Genomic DNA, 22,347 nt, shown 5'->3' on the forward strand with positions numbered 1-22,347 from the left:
ACTCTTATCATATGCCTTCTCCAGATCCATAAATGCTACATACAAATCCATTTGCTTTTCTAAGTATTTCTCACATACATTCTTCAAAGCAAACACCTGATCCACACATCCTCTACCACTTCTGAAACCGCACTGCTCTTCCCCAATCTGATGCTCTGTACATGCCTTCACCCTCTCAATCAATACCCTCCCATATAATTTACCAGGAATACTCAACAAACTTATACCTTATATATATATATATATATATATATATATATATATACTGTGTCCCCTTTTACAAAGTTAAAATACAAGGAGGGGAGGGTTTCTGGCCCCCCGCTCCCATCTCCTTTAGTCGCCTTCTACGACACGTGAGGGATGCGTGGGAAGTATTCTTTCTCCGCTATCCCCAGGGATAAAAAGAAAACCATGGAAAATTCTGTGGGGCCTGCATGCGGAAAGGGAGCTGTGTTTTCGGTGCATTATTACATGACAGCTAGAGACTGAGTGTGAACGAATGGGGCCTTTGTTGTCTTTTCCTAGCGCTACCTCGCACACTTGAGTGGGGAGGGGGTTGTTATTCCATGTGTGGTGAAGTGGCGATGGGAATAAATAAAGGCAGACAGTATGAATTATGTACATGTGTATATATGTATATGTCTGCGTGTGTATATATATGTGTACATTGAGATGTATAGGTATGTATATTTGCGTGTGTGGACGTGTATGTGTATACATGTGTATGTGGTGGGTTGGGCCATTCTTTCGTCTGTTTCCTTGCGCTACCTCGCTAACGCGGGAGACAGCGACAAACCAAATTAAAAAAAAATATGGCAGTTGAGGGAATAATTGGTATACATGGGGTGTTCAGTGTTGTAAATGGAAATGGTGAAGAGCTTGTAGATTTATGTGCTGAAAAAGGACTGGTGATTGGGAATACCTGGTTTATAAAGAGAGATATACATAAGTATACGTATGAGGAAGTACCAGGAGAGACTGAGTACAGAATGGAAAAAGGTGAGAACAATGGAAGTAAGGGGAGTGGGGGAGGAATGGGATGTATTTAGGGAATCAGTGATGGAGTGTGCAAAAGATGCTTGTGGCATGAGAGCATGAGAAGCGTGGGAGGTGGGTTGATTAGAAAGGGTAGTGAGTGGTGGGATGAAGAAGTAAGATTATTAGTGAAAGAGAAGAGAGAGGCATTTGGACGATTTTTGCAGGGAAAAAATGCAATTGAGTGGGAGATGTATAAAAGAGAGAGACAGGAGGTCAAGAGAAAGGTGCAATAGGTGAAAAAGAGGGCAAATGAGAGTTGGGGTGAGAGAGTATCATTAAATTTTAGGGAGAATAAAAAGATGTTCTGGAAGGAGGTAAATAAAGTGCGTAAGACAAGGGAGCAAATGGGAACTTCAGTGAAGGGCACTAATGGGGAGGTGATAACAAGTAGTGGTGATGTGAGAAGGAGATGGAGTGAGTATTTTGAAGGTTTTTTGAATGTGTTTGATGATACAGTGGCAGATATAGGGTGTTTTGGTCGAAGTGGTGTGCAAAGTGAGAGGGTTAGGGAAAATGATTAGGTAAACAGAGAAGAGGTAGTAAAAGCTTTGCGGAAGATGAAAGCCGGCAAGGCAGCAGGTTTGGATGGTATTGCAGTGGAATCTATTAAAAAAGGGGTTGACTGTATTGTTGACTGGTTGGTACGGTTATTTAATGTATGTATGACTCATGGTGAGGTGCCTGAGGATTGGCAGAATGCATGCATAGTGCCATTGTACAAAGGCAAAGGGGATAAGAGTGAGTGCTCAAATTACAGAGGTATAAGTTGTTGAGTATTCCTGGTAAATTATATGGGAGGGTATTGATTGAGAGGGTGAAAGCATGTACAGAGCATCAGATTGGGGAAGAGCAGTGTGGTTTCAGAAGTGGTAGAAGTTGTGTGGATCAGAAGTTTGCTTTGAAGAATGTATGTGAGAAATACTTAGAAAAGCAAATGGATTTGTATGTAGCATTTATGGAGGAAGTAAAGTGTTATAGATATCTGGGAGTGGATCTGGCAGCAGATGGAACCATGGAAGCGGAAGTGAATCATAGGGTAGGGGAGGGGGCGAAAATCCTGGGAGCATTGAAGAATGTGTGGAAGTCAAGAACATTATCTCGGAAAGCAAAAATGGGTATGTTTGAAGGAATAGTGGTTCCAACAATGTTGTATGGTTGCGAGGCATGGGCTATGGATAGAGTTGTGCTCAGGAGGGTGGATGTGCTGGAAATGAGATGTTTGAGGACAATGTGTGGTGTGAGGTGGTTTGATCGAGTAAGTAATGTAAGGGTAAGAGAGATGTGTGGAAATAAAAAGAGCATGGTTGAGAGAGCAGAAGAGGGTGTTTTGAAATGGTTTGGGCACATGGAGAGAATGAGTGAGGAAAGATTGACCAAGAGGATATATGTGTCGAAGATGGAGGGAACGAGGAGAAGTGGGAGACCAAACTGGAGGTGGAAAGATGGAGTGAAAACGATTTTGAGTGATCGGGGCCTGAACATGCAGGAGGGTGAAAGGTGGGCAAGGAATAGTGTGAATTGGATCGATGTGGTATACCGGGGTTGACGTGCTCTCAGTGGATTGAATCAGGGCATGTGAAGCGTCTGGGGTAAACCATGGAAAGTTGTGTGGGGCCTGGATATGGAAAGGGAGCTGTGGTTTTCGGGCATTATTGCATGACAGCTAGAGACTGAGTGTGAACGAATGGGGCCTTTGTTGTCTTTTCCTAGCGCTACCTCGCACACATGAGGGGGGAGGGGGATGGTATTCCATGTGTGGCGAGGTGGCGATGGGAATGAATAAAAGGCAGACAGTGTGAATTGTGTGCATGGGTATATATGTATGTGTCTGTGTGTGTATATATATGTGTACATTGAGATGTATAGGTAGGTATATTTGCGTGTGTGGACGTGTATGTATATACATGTGTATGGGAGTGGGTTGGGCCATTTCCTTCGTCTGTTTCCTTGCGCTACCCCGCAAACGCGGGAGACAGCGACAAAGCAAAATAAAAAAAATACGTATGTAAGTAGGAGAGATGGCCAGAGAGCGTTATTGGATTACGTGTTAATTGACAGGTGCGCGAAAGAGAGACTTTTGGATGTTAATGTGCTGAGAGGTGCAACTGGAGGGATGTCTGATCATTATCTTCTGGAGGTGAAGGTGAAGATTTGTATGGGTTTTCAGAAAAAAAGAGAGAATGTTGGGGTGAAGAGGGTGGTGAGAGTAAGTGAGCTTGGGAAGGAGACTTGTGTGAGGAAGTACCAGGAGAGACTGAGTACAGAATGGAAAAAGGAGGTAAGGGGAGTGGGGGAGGAATAGGATGTATTTTGGGAAGCAGTGATGGCTTGCGCAAAAGATGCTTGTGGCATGAGAAGCGTGGGAGGTGGGTTGATTAGAAAGGATAGTGAGTGGTGGGATGAAGAAGTAAGAGTATTAGTGAAAGAGAAGAGAGAGGCATTTGGACGATTTTTGCAGGGAAAATATGCAAATGAGTGGGAGATGTATAAAAGAAAGAGGCAGGAGGTCAAGAGAAAGGTGCAAGGGGTGAAAAAGAGGTCAAATGAGAGTTGGGGTGAGAGAGTATCATTAAATTTTAGGGAGAATAAAAAGATGTTCTGGAAGGAGGTAAATAAAGTGCATAAGACAAGGGAGCTAATGGGAACTTCAGTGAAGGGGGCTAATGGGGAGGTGATAACAAGTAGTGGTGATGTGAGAAGGAGGTGGAGTGATTATTTTGAAGGTCTGATGAATGTGTTTAATGATAAGAGTGGCAGATATAGGGTGTGTTGGTCGAGGTGGTGTGCAAAGTGAGAGGGTTAGGGAAAATGATTTGGTAAACAGAGAAGAGGTAGTAAAAGCTTTGCAGAAGATGAAAGCCGGCAAGGCAGCAGGTTTGGATGGTATCGCAGTGGAATTTATTAAAAAAGGGGGTGACTGTATTGTTGACTGGATGGTAAGGTTACTTAATGTATGTATGATTCCTGGTGAGGTGCCTGAGGATTGGCGGAATGCTTGCATAGTGCCATTGTACAAAGGCAAAGGGGATAAGAATGAGTGCACAAATTACAGAGGTATAAGTTTGTTGAGTATTCCTGGTAAATTATATGGGAGGGTATTGATTGAGAGGGTGAAGGCATGTACAGAGCATCAGATTGGGGAAGAGCAGTGTGGTTTCAGAAGTGGTAGAGGATGTGTGGATCAGGTGTTTGCTTTGAAGAATGTATGTGAGAAATACTTAGAAAAGCAAATGGATTTGTATGTAGCATTTATGGATCTGGAGAAGGCATATGATAGAGTTGATAGAGATGCTTTGTGGAAGGTATTAAGTATATATGGTGTGGGAGGCAAGTTGTTAGAAGCAGTGAAAAGTTTTTATCGAGGATGTAAAGCATGTGTACGTGTAGGAAGAGAGGAAAGTGATTGGTTCTCAGTGAATGTAGGTTTGCGGCAGGGGTGTGTGATGTCTCCATGGTTGTTTAATTTGTTTATGGATGGGGTTGTTAGGGAGGTGAATGCAAGAGTTTTGGAAAGAGGGGCAAGTATGAAGTCTGTTGTGGATGAGAGAGCTTGGGAAGTGAGTCAGTTGGGTGTTCGCTGATGATACAGCACTGGTGGCTGATTCATGTGAGAAACTGCAGAAGCTGGTGACTGAGTTTGGTAAAGTGTGTGAAAGAAGAGAGTTAAGAGTAAATGTGAATAAGAGCAAGGTTATTAGGTACAGTAGGGTTGAGGGTCAAGTCAATTGGGAGGTAAGTTTGAATGGAGAAAAACTGGAGGAAGTAAAGTGTTTTAGATATCTGGGAGTGGATCTGGCAGCGGATGGAACCATGGAAGCGAAGGCTCAGATTGGGGTGAGTGAATGCGTGTGTATGTAACCAAGATGAGAAGAGAGGTATAGGTTGTATGTTTGAGGAAAGAAACCTGGACATTCTGACTCGAGTGAAACAAAGCTCAAGGGTAAAGGAGAAGAATAGTTTAGAAATTTCTTGAGAGTAAAGTCAGGGGTCTGGTAGAGAAGAGCTAAGGACGGAGTAGCACTGCTTCTGAAGCAAGAGTTGTAGGAGTGTCATAGAATGTATGGAAGTAAATTCTAGACTGATGTGGGTAAAACTGAAAGTGGATGGTGAATGCTTATGCACTTGGCCATGAGAAGAAAGATCGTGGAAGTCAAGTTTTTTGGGAGCAGCTGAGTGAATGTGTCAGTAATTTTGATGCATGGGACTGGGTATTAGTAATGGGTGATTTAAATGTGGAGGTAAGTCATGCGGCAGTTGAGGGTTTGATTGGTGCATGTGGCCTATTCACTGTTGTCAGTGGAAATGGTAAAGAGTTTGTGGAGCTTTGTGCTGAAAAAAGACTGGTGATTGGGAAAACCTCGTTAAGAAGAGAGATATACACAAGTATACATGTGTATGAATTGATAAGCATGTAAAAGAAAGACTTTAGGATGTGAATGTGTTGAGAGGGGCAGCTAGTGGAATCTTTGACCACTATCTGGTGGAGGTAAGGGTGAAGATTTGTGGGTTTTCAAAAAAGAAAAAACTATCGGGGAGGAGAGAGTGGTGAGAATGAGCTTGGAAAGGAGACTTGTGTGAACAAAATACCAGAAGAGACTGAGTGTAGAATGACAAAAGGTGAGCAAATGAAGTGAGCGGATGAATTTAGGAAAGCAGTGATGGCATGTGCCAGAGATGCATGTTGCATGCAAAAGGTGGAAGTTGGGCAGATTAGAAACGGTAGTGAATAGTGGGATGAAAAAGTAAAAAGTTACTAGCGAAAGAAGAAAAAGAGACATTTGGGCAATACTTACAAGGAAGTAGTGCAAATGACTGGATGTATAAGAGAAAGTGGCAGGAGGTCAAGAGGTGTTGAAAAAGAGGGCAAATGGGAGTTGGTGTGAGAGAGTGTTCTTAAATTTTAGGGAGGATAAAAAAGATGTTTTGGAAGGAGGACATGGGAACATGAGTGAAGGGGGAAAAAGGGGAAGTGATAATAGGTAGTGATGGAGTAAGGAGATAGAGAGTATTTTGAAGGATTGTTAAATGTGTTTGATGACAGAGTAGATATAGGGTGTTTTGAGATTATAAGTGAAGTGAGACAGTCATGGAGAGTGTTTTAGTGGAGATGAGGTAATGAAAGCCTTGCAGATGTAATCTTAAAGGCAGCAGGAGTGGATGGTATTGCAGTTGAATTTATTAAGAAAGTTGGGGAACTTCGTTTTTGACTGGTTGGCAAGATTATTCAATGTATGTATGGATCATGGTGAAGTGCCTGAAGATTGGCAGAATGCATGTATGATTGTATAAAGGCAAAAGGGTTATAGGTGAGTGTCCAGACTACAGAGGTTTATGTTTATTGAGTATACCTGGAAAATTGTATGGGAGGGTATTGAATGAAAGGGTGAAATGATGGACTGAGGAGGAACAGTGTGGTTTCATGAGCGGTAGAAGATGTGTGGATTAGGTATTTATCTTGAAGAATGAGAAATACTTAGGAAAACAGATGGATTTGTATGTGGCATTTATGGATCTGGAGATAGCATACAGCAGGGTTGATAGAGATGCATTGCAGAAGGTATGAAGAATATATAGCGTCTGAGGTAAGCAGTGAGTTTTTATCAAGGGTGTAAAGCACTTGTATGAGTAGGAAGAGGAGAGAGTGACTGGTTCCCAATGAAGGTTGATCTGCAGCAAAGGAGTTTGAGGTCATCATGGTTGTTTAACATGTTTAAGAATGGGATGGTGAGGTAAGTGAATGCAAAAGTCATGGAGAGAGGGGCAAGTATGCAGTCAGTTAGGGATAAGAGGATCTGGGAAGAGTCAGTTGTTCACCGATTTTAAAACACTGGTGGCTGATTCAAGAGAGAAACTGCAGAAGTTGGTGACCGAGTTTGGCAGAGTGTGAAAGGAGAAAGTTGAGAGTAAATGTGAATAAAAGCAAGGTTCAGCATGGTTGAAGGAAAAGTTAGTTGGGATGTAAGTTTGAATGGAGAAAAATTGGAGGAAGAGAAGTGTTTTAGATATCTGGGAGTGGATATGGCAGCAAATTCAACCATGGAAGGAGAAGTGTCATAGGGTTGGGGAGGGGGTGAAGCTTCTGGGAACAATGAAGAATGTGTGGAAAGGAGAATGTTATCTCCGATCAAAAATGGGTTTGGTTAAAGGAATAGTACCTTCAACAAAATTATATGGTTGTGAGGCATGGGCTATAGATAGGCTTGTGCAGAGGAGAGTGCATGTGTTGGAAATGAAATGTGTGAGGTGGTTTGATTAAGAGAAATGTGTAGAAATAAAAAGAGTGAAGTTGAGAGAGCAGAAGAGGGTTTGTTGAAATGGTTTGGACATATGGAGATGGAAGGATGGAGTGAAAAAGATTTTGAGCAATCAATTCCTGAACATGCAAGAGGGCAAAAGAATTAATTGGAATGATGTGGTATTCCCTGCATGTTAAAGAAGATGACTAAAAGTTGTTGGAGCTGGAATCTTCACCTCCTGTTTTACTTTAACTAGAAACAGAGAAGGGGGCTAAGTGAGGATTTTCACTCTCAGGCTCCATCATCTTAGAGAAAAGGATTTGAAAAGGTAATCATGTTACTTCAACTGAAGGGAACAATCATACAACTGGAAACCTAGGACAGTTTATTTTCTCTAAGTTATCAATAATCTAGAAAACATGGGATGTGAGACGACGTAGCAACCATGTTGGATATGAAAGTGGCTCTCTCGTCAGTCCTCATTAACTAGGGACATGATGCAGGAGCTTGGACAAAAAGTAAACCATATCATAACACTCCTCAGGCTGTACTTGTAAAATATTTTATATAATAATCTCAATGTGAAAATAATGCTACTGGTTGATGAATTTCACAGATATTAGCAGTTGCATATCTTTTACATTTCTAAAATATTTATGTGCTTTTAGGATCATTAACTGATGAAGGTTTATTATTTAAACTAATTATCCTAAACTATAAAATATGAAAATATGGTTTCACATGAACTAGTCACCATTTTATTTTTTAGGCAAACAGGATTTACTACTTAACACACAATTCCATACGGCATTACAAAAGTTGGAACACTGAGAATGTTATGACTGGATTAATCAGAACTAAGAAAACATTCAATACATTTTACCTTTAAAGTCAACATAGATACAAAGCCAACCTACCTGCCCTTTCAGTGTTATTAATGGGATTTAAGTGAAAGAATCCTGCATATTTACTTCCTAATAAAATAAATGATATAAATGTCAATTGGTTAAAATCATCTACATCAATAAATATGTTGCTCCATATTTTACATACAAAATTCATATTGACTTGTATAATTTCAGCAAGTAACAATCTTAAACTCAGAAATATAAGCATGTTCCAATATCTGAATTCAAATCTCTTATATACCACCTAATAACACTGAAAGAAGTGTCGGTGACTGTCCCCAGCAATGCCTTTTTTCCCGACCAGTGGCAAATAACACTTAACAAAATACACTAATACCATCCAGTTCTTAAAAGAAGAAAAAGAAAAAAAAAAGTTGGGGGTCTACCTCCATTCACTGGGGTTTTATAAGGAAGACCTCTTGTACTCACTGCACCAGTGAGACATGTGGCCACTGGTCCCATTAACTGCTCTGGTGAATAACATTTGCAGGGGTACTGCACTAACCACATGTCTTGAAAATTATCAATTAGATATCAATAATTTATAAACTACAAATACTATACATGGAAAATAAGGATTCTTCTTTACAAATGGTCTCTACACAATATACAAATTTTTCTCTATCTAATGGGAGACTGGTGTCACGAAATGACATGCTACTGCTAGATAAAAGCTTCAAACATTACCTGACCATCAACATGGTCTCTTATGACAAATGCATAAAGGAAGCATCATTGTGTCCATGAAAACAACATATATCTTGTACATCACCTACAGGAAAATCCGGTGACTTTTACATTAAAATAACTTATCAGATAATCCACATTGAATGGTGGCTGTCCTCCTCAGTAAATCTTCAACCACAGAAAGACCTTGCTATTACAATAACTTCCAATTCCCTTTAACTTTTGAATTAATGCTAAAGAACCTCAAGCAACTAATGCTATACACAGAAAGTGCCAATGGTGCCATACAATATTAACTAAGGGCCCAATACTTTCCTACCAAAGAGTCCATGTAAATGCATTTGCATATATCCATGGTGAGGCACCCCAAGGATGTAGTGGAAAACAATTTCCTTATTAAGTACACATAATGACATCTTTAAACAGCGAGGAAACACAAGCAGAACACAATGTCACCAAGAGCTTGACCAAATCAACAGCCATCAACCTTTTCACTTGGATTATTCCTATAACCTGAGGGAAGCAGACTGGCAACAGCAAATTTGCTCTCACTTTAACTCCACCTAACAACTCCAACATGGCAACTGTGAGGTTGTACAGCAATATGACAATGAGGGACAAAATATACACAACACTGGAAAAACTCCATGAACATGACAAATGAATATGAGAACATTAATATTCATAATCTGCAGTTATAACACATTCAACTCTCAACTGTAAGTAAAAACGTAAAAATCTTTGAGATAAAGGAAACAGTACAATAAATTATTTACAAAATGACAGGGACCAAAGAATTCAAGTGTCTAAGTTAAGATGACTTCATTAGACACAAAAGCTTGAGACTGTCATGGTCTCTGTAATATCACAATGGTAGCAACACAACCAGGCCTTGTGGCATCACAACAACTCCACACAACTTTACACATACCAACAATCACCAGGAATGATTTCAGTAGCTTAGCTACTTCCTTAGTATAGTCAAACTTTACCAGAGAGAAAGAGGGGGAAGATATCATCACAGGCTACAATTGTCTCCTTACTTTCTGCTGGAGAAGGCATGCCGCGGTCCTGCCCAAAATACACACAAGTGTTGGAGGCACAAATCTGTGCTACTTGGGGCTGCAGGCAGGCCAGCGGTGGGCCAACCCTAGGAGGTACCTTCTTTCTCCTTGCCTGCCTTGAACAGTTCCCGTTTCTCTTGTGCAGTGCGACGAGATTCTCGCTTACTGTCTTCTCTACGTAAGTCCCTACAGTCTCTTCTTCCACGGCTGTCACTACGAGACTTCTCTCGTCCATCTGCATTATCCTTACTGCCTCTTCTCTCAACTATAAAGCAACTCCCTTGACCTCCATGTGTAGGAATGCTTGGTTGAGTCTCTTCTTTGCAACATATTGATCCTGAAACTCCTATGCCCCCACAGCAAGCATTGTTGGTCCCTGGCAGTGATCCTCTGCCTCCCTGGGGGCCCTCACAAAAATTTGCTCGTGCTGATTCTTGTCGTTCAGGGGAATCTAATTCCTCTGGTGCCTCTTCCAAAGTACTAGAAGGAAGTGTAGGTGGTAGACTAACTGCACCGCCAAAACGCTGGGCAAGCAATGTAGGAGCAACTGATCGAATAACATTTGGCGTTTCATAATTGGGTGGTGACTGTGAGGTTACTGTTAGTCTTGGTGGATTGTTTGACAACTTTGGAGAAGGTGTGGCTAAAGGGCTAATGGTAGATGTTCCCTTTGCTTCAGCTGATCTAGGGTGGAGACGATCTGGAGAAAGGGCTCGACGTAGCAAAGGAGAACCAGGCTCTGCACTTTTTGGCCGTCCTAAACATTTTTTGGTGGCTGGTCCAGGAGTTAGAGATGATCCAGGAGAGTAAGTCTGAGTTGTATTAGAAGAACCAGGGCAGTGATGATGATAGTGATGATGGTGGTGATGATGGTTGTGATGGTGAACTAAGGGTGATGGGGATCTAGTAGGAGAAGCAGGAAGAGGAGACGGGGAAGGAGTGCGAGCTAGAGGAGAGAGGGGAATATGCCCCACTGATTTCCGTCTACTAGGGGAACGAAAACCTTTCACATTTGTTACTTTGTGATTGACAACATGCAAGGACGAAGGGCGCTGGTGAAGTGTTGATGATCCTGCAGGAGAGTTAGGCACAGAGGACGTTGGTGATGACGATCCAGAAGAGTTCAGAGGAGATTGAACTTGTTCCACACTGGGAGAGAAAAGCCGTGCAGTGGGGGGTGAATGAGGAGACTTGCAACGTGTTGGGGAGCTTGGGATACTGTCTTGAGAGGAAACTGATCGATTCAAGGACTGATAGCTTCGGCTTGGTGTTAACATGGGTGGTGATGCAGAAGCTGCAAGCTGTAAAAGAAAAAGAAATATGCATTCAAATTAGATATAATCTTGACATGAGTATCTAACTATTCCAAGGGTAACTCATAAAGGGATGTTACATATGAAATTACTTAACTGAAGCTATTAACATGCCAAAGTATTTCATATAATTTAGGTTATTTCCTTCGAAAGATATAAAGTTTCAGCTAACATGGAACCATTGTTTGACCTAATTGCAAAGTGTGAGTAGTTACTTGAAATATTATAAGTAAAGGCTATGAACAAGTGCTATCAAATTTCAAAAGTGAAAATCATTTTTTTGAAAACTTGCAAATGCTTGCAAGCAAATATTGTTTCTAATGATTTTATATTGTTAGTAATAAGAATAATTAATTGTTATTAAAACTGGGCCACTCTGCTGTCTCATAAATACTCTACGCTATAAACTATGCTATACAAAGACGACTATATTCATTACAACAAAAACTACTCATAGACAACTTTGAGATTCATGTTATGTACAAGAAGGTAAGAGCAACACTTATGGCTGTACACTATACTGGGCTCCACATCTATGCTGTTCACCATCACCTTCTCCACTACATATCAACAACAATGGCAAACAGAGTACACTTGACAGGGAAATTAGAAAGGGAATGTAATTCTATCAATAACTTAATTACACAAATCAAGTAATAATGCCTTGGAATCCAACATTAAGAAATACTGTGCACATCTTTTGTTACATTTGAAAATAATACATCTTTTTGAATTGTTTTACTTATACTGATAAAGAAAATCGTGATACACAATTATTCTTATTAAAGAGTACTCTGTTCTAGACAAAAGGGCTGTCAGTATTTACCTTCCCACTGTTACAAAAAGGGAAGTAACAATTACTAAGTTGAGTCCTGTGCAGTTTTGAACTTGCTGATACCAATGCACTGCAAACTAGAGCAATTTCTGAGATGTAACTTTAAAAGCCTTAAAATAAATCCTATATGCAGAAATTATATGCTCAGTGAAGTGCAATGCAAAATTTGAAATTTTCGTAACATTTCAGTTTGTGAAAATTGCCTCTTTCTCTTTTCTAAAACTTTTGGAAATCTCATACAAGTGAAAATAATCTTCCACAAAGCTTAAAAAGTCTGGTTTCTGAAAGTCAACACATATTCCTAATGTAATGTGTATTTATTTCACTTTAAACTTATTTATTTGAAGGAACCTGCAACAGGTGATTTTCTGTATATAATTTTTGTATAACATATAATACAATTGCAATATGCTGAAGTTTTTTCTCTGTTGCCATTAGCAAATTACACTGTTAAAATATACTTTTTTTTCAAATACAGTACTTTGACTTAGTGTTTCCTATCCATCACTTACAGTAAAATTAATCACTTACAATGTACTGAACTAATTTTACAAGAAAAGTGAAGCTGATAAAGATTGTGTTGATCTTTCATGCATTTTTCAACCATGCTACTTCTACAAAAGAGTAGACAAACGTCAATGTATAACACAACTACCGCCAGCTAAAACCAGCTCCTTTGCATAGAGCTTATTTAATTTGAAAACCTCTTAATTCACAATGTCGTACTAAGTAGAATTTGCAAAACAAAATCATCAAACATGTTAGGAGTCAAGTCTAAAATTATTAATCATGTATAAGAAATCTATTTCTTAAGCAAGACTAGGCTAAATCCCAATGCTGCCTTAAAGTATCCATGCAAGGACTGCCCTGTCTAAAATATTTTCTCTGGGAGGATTAAAGGAAGATGCTTCCAAGAAGCTAGCTATCATTCTCACTTTATTTACATAGCAGTGGTCTAATTAGTAACATGTATGTCAAAAGTTTAACTGTGTAAATTTAACAAACCAATGTTTCTCTAATATTTTAATCAGGCTCAAGCAGATAAACTTGCCTGGTAAAGGAGACCTCATGTGGACCTATGATTTGTGCCAACAACTGAATTTCAGCTGATTGATGGTGGTGATGCATGATGGCTAAGGCCTCCTATTACAACAAATGCACATACAGTTTTCAATTACTCTTCAGTCATGGTTACAATAGACTGCATAGGGAAGATGATATATAGTGGTATTTCCTCAGTAGCTGAAAGGAGTCTGGAAATCCAGATAATACTCTATTTCAAGTTAAAAATCATTTGTTAATGGTAAAAAGAACAAAGTCCATCAAAACATGATACAACTGAGGTGGTGACAATTGAGATATGTTGACATCCGAGCAGTGTAGTGCTTAAAGCTATCTCAGCAATATGCCTCGACCAAAAGTTTCTACAGGGGAGATCTGAGGCCTATTTCATTCATATCTCTGCTGTGTTTATTCTTATATGATGTTCCTCTACTGAAAAATTTTTTTGTTCACTTCAAACACGTAAAATTTTCAGAAAACCATGAATTTCAAAAACCTGTTTAAGGGTTAAAAACACTTTCCTTCAAGGCATTTGATCTTTACTTATTAGAATCTCGGTATTCTCATGTTTGGTAAACTATACATATTTACCTCCCTTGATTTGAATGTCAGTTCAAGACTTTCATGTATATCCACCAAGAACATAATACTGGATACCTTCCTAACAAGTTGAAGTCAAAAAGTGCCTTCTCAAATGAATAATGACTTTTACTAGTTTCATATCAGAATCTCTTAGATACAATTATGGATGAAAGGAGCTTGAGAATCATCACTGGTTTACAGAAACTCCTCAATTTTTTTCCGGTGTTTGTATTATATAGTGCACCTGCTCATTTCCAATCTTTGGGAATCACCCACACCACTTTAGTAAGTGCCTGCTTTTGGATTGCTTCAAATCTATTTTGACTACAGCTATTTATGTGTGCTGTGCATCAACCTTAACCTGGATGATAGATAAACTGTCCAAGAACTAATGGGTGTGCATGGTGCACTGGCAAATGGTGGGTTTTCGCAAATTTCTCCAATGGTGGGTTTTTATCATTTTCCTGGATGCAAATTTCTCCAAGTTAAATATTTGCACTATTCTTTTCACAATGGGGTTTCTTTACCCTTAACACTCCTAAATTATAAGTACACATTTATGATCATTACTTCTCAGTAAAGATATATTAATATATCTATCTTGTATCTGGCAGAGCTGATTTCCATCTATCTTTTATCCTGACAAAGCTGACCTCCAACATGGGTATATGGGATTGAAAAAATAAAAAGGGAGGGGGTGGAGGGCTATGTCATATAGAGGGAAGTCTATAAAAGGCATAGATCATGCCAAAGTGATAAAGTTCAGAGGAATACAAAGGGGATTTTTAGACACTTTTGATTAAATTTCAGTTTTTCACTGTACTCAGATGTTGGCATTTTCACAATGGTGAATTTTTTGTCCATGTGTGAATCCAGTACTTATGTGTGAGAATGGGAACATTGTAGATGAGTATGGCTACTACTTCTATGGTTTTGCATGGTATAAGCAAAAATAAAAGCAAATTAAAAAAAAAATTAATATTTGTTTACCATCTTCCACAGCAAGGTAGTTCCAGGAATACATGAAAAAAAAAGGCCTTATTCACTGGCATCCATTTCCTAGGTGTCATGTGCAATGCAGTGAAACTACAGCCCCTATCCACAACCAAGCCCCACAGAACTTTCTGTGGTTCCCCTTGTACATCACATCACTCCAACGGATGCACACCTTTCACCCTCCTGCAAGTTCAAGCCCTGAGCACTCGAAATTTTATCCACTTCATCCTTTCATCTGCACTTTGGTCTCCTCCCCTCCACTTCTGACACATTTATCCTCTTTTATCATCCTCTCCACACTCATTCCCTTCATATGTCCATATCATTTCAGCACATTCCCTTCAGCTATCTCAAGCAGACCTTTCTTATGACTCACTCAATTTCTCACTCAATAAACCCTCCTCATACTAGATATTGTCCTCAAACATTTTATTTCCAACACACTTATCCTCATACATTTTCATTTGTAGTACATGCCTCACATCCATATCTTACTGTTGGGATTACTATACTTTCAAACACACCCATCTTTGCCCTCTCAGACAGTGACTTCTCTTTCCACACACTCCTCAATGCTACTAAGACCTTTGCTCCCTCACCCACCATATGATTCACCTCAGCCTTCATAGTTCCATATGCTGCTATATCCACTTCAGGTATCTAAAACACTTTACTCCCTCCAAGTTTTCCCCCATTCAAACACAACTCATTCACTAAACCTAATAACCTTTTTTTTTTTTTTCATATTCATTATCAACTTTCTCCTTTCACACATTTTCCCAACTTGGACACCAACTTTTGCAGTTCCACACTCAAATCTGCCACCAGCATCGTGTTGTCAGCAAATAAGAGCCGATTCACTTCCCAGGCTCCTTCCATTCCCCAGAGACTGCATACCTGTCCCTTTCTCCAAGACCCTTGCATTTACTTCCCTCACCATCCAATCCATAAATGCAGCAAACAACCATCTCACCATCACCTGGAACCAATCATTCTCCTCTCTACCTACTTACACACATGCCTTAATCGCTTGATCAAAACTCATCACTGCTTCTAATAGCTTTCCTCCCACACTATATAAATGTAATGCCTTCCACAATGAATCCTCTATCAACCCTAGCAAATGTTTTCTTCAGATCCATAAACACCATGTGCAAATCCTTTTCTTTCTCCAAGTGCTAGCAACACGCATTGTTACAAAACATAAACCAGATCCACTCATCCTTTACCACAACTGAAACCACATTTTCCCTCCCCACTCTGATGCACCCACCTACCTCTCAGATCACCAACTACAGTAAACCCTTGATTTAGCGGATTTTGGATTCAACGGACCAGGCAAATGATATTTATATTTATTCACTTTGCTTTGTTTCTGTCTCCCGCGTTAGCAAGGTAGCGCAAGGAAACAGAGGAAAGAATGGCCCAACCCACCAACATACACATGTATATACATACACATCCACACATGCAAATATACATACCTATACATCTCAATGTATACATATATATATGCACACAGACATATATACACATGTACATAATTCATACTGTCTGCCTTTATTCATTCCCATCACCACCCCGCCACACATGAAATAACCCCCTTCCCCCTCCTGAGCGCGAGGTAGCACTAGGAAAAGACAACAAAGGCCACATTCATTCACACTCAGTCTCTAGCTGTCATGTAATAATGCACTGAAACCACAGCTCCCTTTCCACATCCAGGCCCCACACAACTTTCCATGGTTTACCCCAGACGCTTCACATGCCCTAGTTCAATCCATTGACAGCACGTCGACCTCGGTATACCACATCATTCCAATTCACTCTATTCATGCCTTTCACCCTCGTGCATGTTCAGGCCCCAATCACTCAAAATCTTTTTCACTCCATCTTTCCACCTCCAATTTGGTCTCCCACTTCTCCTCGTTCCCTCCACCTCCGACACATATATCCTCTTGGTCAATCTTTCCTCACTCATTCTCTCCATGTGACCAAACCATTTCAAAACACCCTCTTCTGCTCTCTTAACCACACCCTTTTTATTACCACACATCTCTCTTACCCTATTATCACTTACTCGATCAAACCACCTCACACCACATATTGTCCTCAAACATCTCATTTCCAGCACATTCACTCTCCTCCGCACAACTCTATCTATAGCCCACGCCTCGCAACCATATAACATTGGAACCACTATTCCTTCAAACATACCCATTTTTGCTTTCCGAGATAATGTTCTTAACTTCCATATATTCTTCAACAATCCCAGAACTATCACCCCCTCCCCCACCCTATGATTCACTTCCGCTTCCATCCGCTGCCAAATCCACTCCCAGATATCTAAAACACTTCACTTCCTCCAGTTTCTCTCCATTCAAACTTACCTCCCAATTGATTTGTCCCTCAACCCTACTGTACCTAAAAACCTTACTCTTATTCACATTTACTCTCAGCTTTCTTCTTTCACACACTTTACCAAACTCAGTTACCAGCTTCTGCAGTTCTCACATGAATTAGCCACCAGCACTGTATCATCAGTGAACAACAATTGACTCGCTTCCCAAGCTCTCTCATCCACAACAGACTGCACACTTACTGCTCTTTCTAAAACTCTTGCATTCACCTCCCTAACAACTCCATCCATAAACAAATTAATCATGGAGACATCACACACCCCCGCCGCAAACCTACATTCACCGAGAACCAATCACTTTCCTCTTTTCCTAAACGTACACATGCCTTACATCCACAATAAAGACTTTTCACTGCTTCTAACAACTTGCCTCCCACACCATATATTCTTAATACCTCCGACAGAGCATCTCTATCAACTCTATCATATGCCTTCTCCAGATCTATAAATGCTACATACATATCCATTTGCTTTTCTAAGTATTTCTCACATACATTCTTCAAAGCAAACACCTGATCCATACATCCTCTACCACTTCTGAAACCACACTGCTCTTCCCCAATCTGATGCTCTGTACATGCCTTTATCCTCTCAATCAATACCCTCCCATATAATTTACCAGGAATACTCAACAAACTTATATCTCTGTAATTTGAGCACTCACTTTTATCCCCTTTGCCTTTGTACAATGGCACTGTGCAAGCATTCCGCCAATCCTCAGGCACCTCACCATGAATCATACATACATTAAATAACCTTACCAACCAGTCAACAATACAGTCACCCTCTTTTTTAATAAATTCCAATGCAATACCATCCAAACCCACTGCCTTGCCAGCTTCCATCTTCCGCAAAGCTTTTACTACCTCTCTGTTTACCAAATCACTTTCCCTAACCCTCTCACTTTCCACACCACCTCGACCAAAACACCCTATATCTGCCACTCTATCATGAAACACAACAAACCTTCAAAATACTCACTCCATCTCCTTCTCACATCACCACTACTTGTTATCACCTCCCCATTAGCCCCCTTCACTGATGTTCCCATTTGTTTCCTTGTCTTAAGCACTTTATTTACCTCTTTCCAAAACATCTTTTTATTCTCCCTAAAATTTAATGATACTCTCTCACCCCAACTCTCATTTACCCTCTTTTTCACCTCTTGCACCTTTCTCTTGACCTCCTGCCTCTTTCTCTTATATATCTCCCACTCATTTGCATTATTTCCCTGCAAAAATTGTCCAAATGCCTCTCTCTTCTCTTTCACTAATAATCTTACTTCATCCCACCACTCACTACCCTTTCTAATCTGCCCACCTCCCATGCTTCTCATGCCACAAGCATCTTTTGCGCAAGCCTTCACTCCTTCCCTAAATGCACCCCATTCCTCCCCCACTCCCCTTACATCCTTTGTTCTCACCTTTTTCCATTCTGCACTCAGTCTCCCCTGGTACTTCCTCACAAAAGTCTCCTTCCCAAGCTCACTTATTCTCACCACTCTTTTCACACCAACATGCTCTCTTCTTTTCTGAAAACCTCTACAAATCTTCACCTTCACCTCCACAAGATAATGATCAGACATCCCTGCAGTTGCACCTCTCAGCACATTAACATCCAAAAGTCTCTCTTTCGCGCACCTATCAATTAACACGTAATCCAATAACGCTCTCTAGCCATCTCTCCTACTTACATACGTATACTTATGTATATATGTAATACCTTCCACAATGAATCTCTATCAACCCTAGCAAATGTTTTCTTCAGATCCATTAATGCCATGTGCAAATCCTTTTCTTTCTCCAAGTGCTCGCCACACTCAATGTTACAAAACATAAACCAGATCCACTCATCCTTTACCATGACTGAAACCCCATTTGCCTCCCCACTCTGATGCACCCACCTACCTCTCAGATCACCAACTACAGTAAACCCTTGATTTAACGGATTTTGGATTTAATGGACCAGGCAAATAATACATTAATCAATAATTCAAAAAATTCAAAAATTCAAAAATCTCAAAAACTGCACCAGGTACATTTCATATTGCACTTGTTTTTGGTAGCATCGGATATATTCGCTTTGTTTCAGGCTGTCTGCCTCGAGCTATTGTGCAGTCACGTTGTATACTGAGACTGGTGACTTCATTTATTACATAATTTTGCAGTCCTTACAATTCAAAATAGCATCAATAGCATCTCCCGTGTTAGCGAGGTAGTGCAAGGAAACAGACGAAAGAATAGGCCAACCCACCCACATACACATGTATATGCATACACATCCACACATATACATACCTAAACATTTCAACGTATATATATATATATCTTTTTTTTCTTTTCTTTTAAACTATTCGCCATTTAACGCACTAGCGAGGTAGCGTTAAGAATAGAGGACTGGGCCTTTTTTGGAATATCCTCACCTGGCCCCCTTCGTTCCTTCTTTTGGAAAATTAAAAAAAAAAAAAAAAAAAAAAAACGAGAGGGGAGGATTTCCAGCCCCCCGCTCTCTCCCCTTTTAGTCGCCTTCTACGACACCCAGGGAATACGTGGGAAGTATTCTTAATCCCCTATCCCCAGGGATAATATATATATATATATCCCTGGGGATAGGGGATTAAGAACACTTCCCACGTATTCCCTGCGTGTCGTAGAAGGCGACTAAAAGGGGAGGGAGCGGGGGGCTGGAAATCCTCCCCTCTCGTTTTTTTTTTTTTTTTTTTTTTTTTTTTTTTTTTCAAAAGAAGGAACAGAGAATTGGGCCAGGTGAGGGTATTCCCTCAAGGGCCCAGTCCTCTGTTCTTAATGCTACCTCGCTAATGCGGGAAATGGCGAAGTTTAAAAGAAAAATATATATATATATATATATATTTTTTTTTTCTGTCGCTGTCTCCCATGTTTGCAAGGTAGCGCAAGGAAACAGGCGAAAGAAATGGCCCAACCCACCCCCATACACATGTATATACATACACATCCACACACGCAAATATACATACCCATACATCTCAATGTACACATATATATACACACACAGACACATACATATATACACATGCACACAATTCACACTGCCTTTATTCGCCACCTCGCCACACATGGAATAACATCCCCTTCCCCCCTCTTGTGTGCGAGGTAGCACTAGGAAAAGACAACAAAGGCCCCATTCGTTCACAGTCTCTAGCTGTCAGGTAACAATGCCCGAAACCACAGCTCCCTTTCCACATCCAGGCCCCACACAACTTTCCATGGTTTACCCCAGATGCTTCACATGCCCTGATTCAATCCATTGACAGCACGTCTACCCCGGTATAACACATCAATCCAATTCTCTCTATTCCTTGCACGCCTTTCACCCTCCTGCATGTTCAGGCCCCGATCACTCAAAATCTTTTTCACTCCATTTTCCACCTCCAATTTGGTCTCCCACTTCTCCTTGTTCCCTCCACCTCCTACACATATATCCTCTTGGTTAATCTTTCCTCACTCATTCTCTCCATGTGCCCAAACCATTTCAAAACACCCTCTTCTGCTCTCTCAACCACGCTCTTTTTATTTCCACACATCTCTCTTACCCTTACATTACTTACTCGATCAAACCACCTCAACACCACATATTGTCCTCAAACATCTCATTTCCAGCACATCCACCCTCCTGCACACAACTCTATCCATAGCCCACGCCTTGCGACCATACAACATTGTTAGAACCACTATTCATTCAAACAGCCATTTTTGCTTTCAGAGATAATGTTCTCGACTTACACACACACACACACACATATATATATATATATATATATATATATATATATATATATATATTTTATTTATTATACTTTGTCGCTGTCTCCCGCGTTTGCGAGGTAGCGCAAGGAAACAGACGAAAGAAATGGCCCAACCCCCCCCATACACATGTATATACATACGTCCACACACGCAAATATACATACCTACACAGCTTTCCATGGTTTACCCCAGACGCTTCACATGCCTTGATTCAATCCACTGACAGCACGTCAACCCCGGTATACCACATCGCTCCAATTCACTCTATTCCTTGCCCTCCTTTCACCCTCCTGCATGCTCAGGCCCCGATCACACAAAATCTTTTTCACTCCATCTTTCCACCTCCAATTTGGTCTCCCTCTTCTCCTTGTTCCCTCCACCTCCGACACATATATCCTCTTGGTCAATCTTTCCTCACTCATCCTCTCCATGTGCCCAAACCACTTCAAAACACCCTCTTCTGCTCTCTCAACCACGCTCTTTTTATTTCCACACATCTCTCTTACCCTTACGTTACTCACTCGATCAAACCACCTCACACCACACATTGTCCTCAAACATCTCATTTCCAGCACATCCATCCTCCTGCGCACAACTCTATCCACAGCCCACGCCTCGCAACCATACAACATTGTTGGAACCACTATTCCTTCAAACATACCCATTTTTGCTTTCCGAGATAATGTTCTCGACTTCCACACATTCTTCAAGGCCCCCAGGATTTTCGCCCCCTCCCCCACCCTATGATCCACTTCCGCTTCCATGGTTCCATCCGCTGCCAGATCCACTCCCAGATATCTAAAACACTTCACTTCCTCCAGTTTTTCTCCATTCAAACTCACCTCCCAATTGACTTGACCATCAACCCTACTGTACCTAATAACCTTGCTCTTATTCACATTTACTCTTAACTTTCTTCTTCCACACACTTTTCCAAACTCAGTCACCAGCTTCTGCAGTTTCTCACATGAATCAGCCACCAGCGCTGTATCATCAGCGAACAACAACTGACTCACTTCCCAAGCTCTCTCATCCCCAACAGACTTCATACTTGCCCCTCTTTCCAAAACTCTTGCATTTACCTCCCTAACAACCCCATCCATAAACAAATTAAACAACCATGGAGACATCACACACCCCTGCCGCAAACCTACATTCACTGAGAACCAATCACTTTCCTCTCTTCCTACACGTACACATGCCTTACATCCTCGATAAAAACTTTTCACTGCTTCTAACAACTTTCCTTCCACACCATATATTCTTAATACCTTCCACAGAGCATCTCTATCAACTCTATCATATGCCTTCTCCAGATCCATAAATGCTACATACAAATCCATTTGCTTTTCTAAGTATTTCTCACATACATTCTTCAAAGCAAACACCTGATCCACACATCCTCTACCACTTCTGAAACCA

The 22,347-nt window shown here is 40.6% G+C and overlaps 1 protein-coding gene across 14 annotated transcripts in view; it reads right to left on the reverse strand.

Moving 5' to 3' along the window:
* Positions 1 to 7,646: 7,646 nt before the first annotated feature.
* The window catches only part of dop (microtubule-associated serine/threonine (MAST) protein kinase dop), a 1,162,440-nt gene continuing 1,147,739 nt past the window's right edge, over positions 7,647 to 22,347 (reverse strand). For all 14 annotated transcript variants that reach the window (XM_071676293.1, XM_071676295.1, XM_071676294.1 and 11 more), the window contains one exon: positions 7,647 to 11,234. In XM_071676293.1, coding sequence (XP_071532394.1) covers positions 10,020 to 11,234 — 1,215 coding nt within the window. In that variant the 3' untranslated portion in view covers positions 7,647 to 10,019. The remainder of the gene's footprint in view (positions 11,235 to 22,347) is intronic.

The sequence above is a fragment of the Panulirus ornatus genome, chromosome 22, assembly GCF_036320965.1.
Source record: "Panulirus ornatus isolate Po-2019 chromosome 22, ASM3632096v1, whole genome shotgun sequence".
Taxonomy (NCBI): Eukaryota; Metazoa; Arthropoda; class Malacostraca; order Decapoda; family Palinuridae; genus Panulirus; species Panulirus ornatus.